This window comes from Nesoenas mayeri (genome assembly GCF_963082525.1).
Source record: "Nesoenas mayeri genome assembly, chromosome: Z".
In the NCBI taxonomy this organism is placed as follows: domain Eukaryota; kingdom Metazoa; phylum Chordata; class Aves; order Columbiformes; family Columbidae; genus Nesoenas; species Nesoenas mayeri.
The window spans coordinates 14,370,015-14,376,526 of record NC_137542.1 but is presented as its reverse complement, the minus strand read 5'-3'; the positions used below and the strand labels follow the sequence as shown (position 1 = coordinate 14,376,526).

At 41.4% G+C, this 6,512-nt stretch overlaps 1 protein-coding gene across 2 annotated transcripts; it reads right to left on the bottom strand.

Moving 5' to 3' along the window:
* Positions 1-432: 432 nt before the first annotated feature.
* Positions 433-5,989, bottom strand: SMN1 (survival of motor neuron 1, telomeric). Of its 2 annotated transcripts, none has more exons than XM_080362864.1 (9): positions 5,834-5,989; positions 5,689-5,760; positions 5,480-5,605; positions 4,988-5,188; positions 4,450-4,593; positions 3,361-3,432; positions 2,717-2,827; positions 1,717-1,802; positions 433-1,636 (listed from the first exon to the last, which is right to left on the bottom strand). In XM_080362864.1, the coding sequence occupies exons 1-8, from the start codon at positions 5,870-5,872 to the stop codon at positions 1,746-1,748; spliced, it is 822 nt and encodes a 273-aa protein (XP_080218990.1). In that variant the 5' UTR covers positions 5,873-5,989; the 3' UTR covers positions 433-1,636; positions 1,717-1,745. The 2 variants fall into 2 exon arrangements, with proteins under 2 accessions (XP_080218990.1, XP_080218991.1); XM_080362865.1 differs by having other exon boundaries at positions 5,015-5,188.
* Positions 5,990-6,512: the final 523 nt, after the last annotated feature.

Below are 6,512 nucleotides of genomic sequence, written 5' to 3'. Positions count from 1 at the left end.
AGCTCTTTAGGAGGTGTGTGCATCACAGCAAGCAAACTTGCTTCAGCTAGACAGTTATGAAAAAGCCTTCAAAGTGGCTTAGGGAAGTTAAGATTATGTCTTTCTCTTTTTGCTCAGTTATTTGCCGGAAAACTGCTTTTCTGACACCTGACCACAGTGGAAAAACAAACTGAATGCAGCAAAGACTAGTCTCCCTGAAAAGAAAACCACGGCATTAAATGAATTATTATCTAATGTTGTGGCTGCAGCCTCGATTCCACAAGAGTTAGTCTGCTTTTTCTAATTTGCTTTTAGTAATGGTACTCAGAAACCAAGGCCACACAGCAAAACTGTCTGGTGTATTTCAGCCATTCTTCCAGGAGGCAGACTTCTACAGAACCTAAAAATAAATACCACTCCAAAACAAACCACAGCCCTCAATTCAAAGTTTGAAAAGTAGAACTTTATTAACAAGCATTTGAAACAAAAAATGAGGCTTTCTGAATCCAGCAGTCATACTCAGGATTTTAATCAGACCCCTAAGGTATCTCTTAACACAATGGTATATCGTTTTCCAGGCCATTGTCACCAGTGGCCACTCTAACATATGTTACTGCCATAGCTGTCTCCTAGAAAAAAAATACCATAATTGCTAGTTCTGGTGTTGTCATTCAAATCAAAAGTCTGAGGAATACTAGAGGTGTTAAAGTAAGAGATAAAGGAAATCTTATCCTGTGGGGTTAAAAGACTTAGATGTAATAAGTGGTAAAAAGATTTAGTACAAATTCAGGGAAATAAAAAGTATTTTATTGCTGCAGTAGGCTTTCTAGATACATTTGACTAGAGGTCTTTAAGAAATAGTTCATTTTAATGCACGTATAACTACCAGTCTCAAGTTATTTGTTTATTTGTTATTAGGGACAGCTCAGTGTTAAGAAACTGTAAAGCTTAATTGTTGCAATAAAATTCTAATCTTCACTGTCAACCACCAGTGCATCAGTGATATACACCTCTCAGTGGAAAAGATTTGTACCTGACTTCAAAAAAGAAGCAAAAATTAGTATACAAGAAGGTTTTGCTTTTAAATGAACAAGAATTACTCAACTGCACAAAAATTACATGTAGTCACAGAAAATCAAAATAATAAATCCCCAAGAGAATAGTTTTGTTCCATAAGGAACTTAACAATATATTTGAGAATTCTAAACAAAGGATTTAAAATAAAAGCACAAGCACTGAAGTAATGAGAACAGAATTGCTCAGCAGGATCAAACTGAAATGTTGATCTTGTCCTAAACATGTTTAGCTATACATCCTGCTACCCCACCTGCACAAAGCAGCATTTGCTTCTGAAGATGTGTACACAGATGCAAAAACTGCATTTCACTTAATAACACTTTCTTTTCAAAATAGCCCAATAAACTAACAAAGTAACTCTTAATTCAGATAAGCTGCACTGTAAATCCCCATACAGAGAGATCCTGTAGTTAAACCCCTCCATCAAAGCAATAAAACAGTTTCTTTCACTCCAGCCAAGAAAATACTATTCCACGGCTGCTACGCAAAGGAGGGACTAATACTGGCAGAAGTGGTCTTTGTGGAGCGGATGGAAGTCCCGAAGCTCAGTTTTTTCATACAATTCCAAACTTGTTGAGAGCTTGAAAAATGAACAGTGGTTTCAAAAAAATTTGCCAAGCAACACTGTATCTTCATTTAGCACAAACTTAGAATACTTACAATCCTTCAAAACAATGATGGATGTTCAGTTATTTTGCATGCATTTCTCTCTCCAGTGCTGCTTCCATTCGACTTTGTTTTAAACCCTACGGGATACAATTTAGTAAAGTCTTGTTTTCACTGACATGGAAATAAAAAGCTTTATTTGTAGAACAAAAACATTTTAGAACTTTTTTTTTTTTAGTCCTTTACAAATCAAGAATAGCTTTTAACTCTTTGGGGAAATCAGAATATGTGGTTTAAATAGGATAAAAGTCAAACTACCTGTCTTCTTTTTAATCAGTGTCTCTGCAGAATAATTTCAAATTTATTTTTCTTGTTCAATTAAAAGTAAATTAAAACAATCCATAATTATAATCTGAAGCAAGGAATCACGAAACTAGTATTCTGAAGATAAAAAAAAAAATCCCCTCTTTCCAGCTTCCCTGATGCAAAGAGTTTAATTTGTCCTGTAATTTTCTTTCTTCATTAATGTACAAAGGAAAACAGAAATCCATACTCCACATCACAGATTTTTCACAACTATGCTGACAGCTCCTGTTGGACCTTCACCATCACCTCAAACAACTACTGACGAATGGTCTCTGCAAGAATGCCAAATCTGATCCTAAATGTGATACTACCACTCATACACAACGAAAATATACTGACTACTGACTACTGAATAAGAAACATGTTCAGACTTACTCCACCTGCCTACAAAGACAGAACTGGTTGTTTCAGAATGGCTGTAAAACACTGGCTATAAAAGTACCTAATGGGACCCCTCCAATGGAACCAGGAACTAAACCAGCATTGACTATATGGATATGGTAGCTCACATGACTCCTATTCAAGGATAAGAATACTTATACAAAACAAAATACTCTTAGATTTAGCTATCATAGACTAGAATAAGAGATCCAAAAAGCAGTTCCCCCTGCCCAACTTCTTGCTGAAAACAGCAGCAGCAACACAAAAGTAAAATTAAAAGACATTTCAAGAGAAAAGTGTCACGTACCAGGTAATACCCAGTGTGATAACCACTCATGTACCATGCTATCAACATACTCCCCAGCGCTTCATCGTCCTCTGGAGAGTCTGGCCTCATGGGTGGTGGAGGAGGAATCAACTAAGAAATCACAAAGGAAATGTCTGCGTTTCAATAGCCTGTATCCCAGGTTAGACAACAAACAATTTAAAAGACTGAAATATAAAATTGAAAAATAGGAACATGTCCTCAATGCCTTCTGTGAAAAGGAGCCAAATGTGATTATACTTTCTGAAAACAGTGGTTTCCAAAGTCTGTGAGAAACACAATTCCTGTAGCTTGGCTACACACAAAATGTTTATTAGGGGAAAATATTTATCTGCATCAGTGAAGTGCTGTTAATCAAATGAAAGGTGCAGTTTCTTACAATAATTTTCCTCTTGGTATTCCTTCCAACAGCTTTACTGTCACAAAAATGAGTGCAGAACAGATCTTGTGCATTAGATTAATGCAATATTAGTAACTGAATGTGTTAGCAAATACATGGAAAACATAGACACTAATAACACAGCAACGTGTTCTAAAAACACAGGCAGTAAGCACATTCAGTCAGAAAACTTTAGATCCCCAATACTCATCTCTGATACCTTCTTCCTCACTCTCCCATCACTTACCGGTGGTCCTGCTGGGAAGGGTGGGGGCCAGCAGGACAAAAACGATGGAGGTGCCCTGAATTTTGATCCAGGCTACAACAAAAAAATTGAATGGTGCAAATAAAAAAGAAATTTCAGGCATTAGGATTTTATTTAATAGAATTGAAGCAATTCAAAAACCTTAAACTAAAGACAACACATCCTAGCAACTTAATGAAATTGGAGTAGCAACACGTAATAGCTGTTTCTGTGGGGAGTTCCATGACTGGAAAAGTAAAGGTTACATTAACCATGTCACTGATGTAAACAGTGCAGAAACAGGGTTCTAGTTAATACAACCATTTTATAAAGTTTTTTCTAAATAGAAGTCAGTGTTGCATTCTCACATTAAGAAACGTATTTAGTATTGCCCACAGGCAATGGATAATTTCTCTGCTATGTGGCTGGGAGCACATGCTGCCTAAATTCCATTATGCTTGTGACTGTCTTTAAAATGAGCTTAGATACAAACCTATTGATACGAAGCAAAGAAGACAAACAAAAATCTTTAAAGTATCTTGCACTAACAGCAGTATTTAGAAAACACAATGCCATATTAAACTGCACTATTATTTTGACTCCTACACAATAGGAAAACTGAAGAGCATATCAGTACCCCAGCACTCATAATTCAATAGGGAAGCTACAGCTCAGAGCTTACATGGTATTTGGACAACACTTTTGCTGCCTTTAGTGTCCCATGTAGTGAAACATTATCAATTGACTAGAAAAAGTGCAATCTTAAAACATCAACAGTGCCATCATTAACAGCATTATCACAGTCCGGGAACAACATCCCCCTTTTAAGTTACAAGGCAATTGCAAAGCAAGTGTTGGGTAAGGTGGAGGCTTTCTTCACTACACAGCAGCACTGCAGAAAGGCTACACTGTGGCAACATTATTTTAAAATAACATAACATCAGGTTCTAAGATGCATATCTGCAAATCCACTCTCAAAATGTTATTTGGTTTCTAGACAATGAGGAATATGTTCCTATTGTCTTAAAAAATTTATAATAATACCAGGCTTACCAGTGGTATATAAATTATTTCAGATATGGCTGACCTTACCCTTCCCAGGCCTGGGGCTGCTGGTGGTGTGGGAAAATGGGGGTTTTGAGGGGAGAATCTTGTTTTCGTGTAGTTGGTTTTGTTTCGAGGTGACTGGGAAGATTTTTCACTTTCATCTGTTGAATATGGAGTCTCATTTTCATTCTAGAAGATCAAAACATTTTTACAAGATGCACTAAACACAAGTTCCCAGCAAGCAATTTTTTTGTGAAAGAACTCAGAAAGCACCATCCACATCCTTCCCACTCTCCAGCCCTTCCAGTTCTACTCTGGAAAGAACTTATAACCTCATAATCCTATCTGCCCACCATTTTAGCTATGTTATCTTTCACTTGTGAATTTCTTATCGTCCCCTCCCTTTCTTCCAGGGTGTGTTCAATAAGCAAGGGGACACTTTCACTCTCTCCATCAGCTTGTGTCCGTTCACAATGGAATCAGGTATCGATTCTCAATCTGAACACCACATTGGTATCAGAAATACAAAAAAAGTTGATTCTCCCACTTCTACTTTTAAGAAAAATGAAAAAGCGTCCCTCACCTCCCCAGAATTTCCCATCCCATTTACTGTTTCATCACTGGCTGGAGGCAGTAGATCAGACAGGTTCTGCTCCTCCTGATTTCCGTATCCTGTGTAAGTAACGACACACGTGCCTCTTTTCTGGTTGATGGAGGCAATAGTTGCTAGGTACACATTACCATCCTCAGACCAAACAGCACTGCAGCTGTCACCAACTTTCCACTGTGACAGAAACATGAGAGACAAGTAAATACCTACACCAATGATCAGGGAGAAATACACCTTTTTCTAAACCACTGTTTGTGCCAACCAAGAGAAACACAACTCCCACCCAGAAAGGTTTCCCTCTGTATTTAATCAAGTTGCTCAACACAACTTATAAACAAGGTTTAAAATATTACCACCGCCCATCCCAGAATACTACTCCCAAGTCAATTAAAATGTTGCTTTTGAGCGCCACAGAGAAGTACAACACGCAGCACGAGCACCACTAGCATCTATACTCGAGGTGACCTGTTTCAAAGGCGCCGTGTTGCTCTTCCTTCTGTTTCTGTTCTTTTTGTTATTTTTTCTCTTCATTCCCAGGCGCTGCTCCGGTTTGTCCAAAGGCTCCGAACACTCTCCGTTCTTTAAAGCATTCTTCGGGAGAAAAAGGACGAAACAATGAAAGGAGGCCCAGCGGCCTCAGCCCGGCCCAGCTCCGTCCGGGCCGCCCCCCGTACCTTGAAGGAGGCCACCGCCTTGTCGTACGCCTTGATCAGCGCCGTGTCGTCCCACACGTCCGAGTCGTCGCTCTGCGGAGGCCACAGACCGCGTTACCGCCGCTCCACAGCCCCGCTCCCGCCTCCCGGCCCGCCCGGCGCCCACCTGCCCGGTGCCCCTTCGGAACAGCACCCCGTCCGCCATGCCGCCCCGCCGCCGCGCGCCCGCCTGCTGCGCACGCGCAGAATCGTCACTTCCGGCGCGCCGCAGCGAGCCGTGGCGGCGGGAGCAGTGGGAGGGCCGCGCTCGGGCTGCGGGGCGGGAGCGGCGCCCCGTGGAATCAGCGCGGCCGCCGCGCCGTGGGGAGGGGCCGCGAGACGCCTCAGGCCGGGGGCGCTGCCGTCCCGTCGGTGGTTACCTGACCCGGGGCACCTGCCTCGAAGACCCCGGCAAACGGGAGCGGGAGCCGGGACCGAGCACAAAACCCCTCTGAATTTCTCACCATCTGCAGGTGTCACACTGGCAAAACCTGCCGCGTTTTCCCTCACGCTCTCCTTAAGCGGTGCCAGGGGCCACTTCACAGTGAACATGCTTGGATGCGTTAGAGCTTGTACAGGCAAAGGCTTTGAAGAACTCTCCTCCCAGGTGTTAAACCTGCTTTCACCTCAGTCAGTACTCAACACGCTCAAGCATGTCTGCGAAGGGAGCGCTGTTCTCTCATGCAGAGTTTTATTCCTGAGGCTAGTCAACGTAGGATTTTTAAATCATTTTAGTGATGCAGCAACTCCAAGATCTTGCTCAGATCTGAAACTCATTAACTTCAAGCCTCACACTTCTCCCTGAA

Bases quoted from the DNA above. Each gene is read 5' to 3' on its own strand.
- SMN1 (XM_080362864.1), bottom strand. From the start codon at position 5,872: ATGGCGGACGGGGTGCTGTTCCGAAGGGGCACCGGGCAG. The intron at 5,606-5,688 runs GTACGGGGGGCG...TTTCTCCCGAAG, and splicing joins AGGCGGTGGCCTCCTTCAAG to AATGCTTTAAAGAACGGAGA. The intron at 2,828-3,360 runs GTAAGTGATGGG...GTGATTTCTTAG, and splicing joins CCTTCCCAGCAGGACCACCG to TTGATTCCTCCTCCACCACC.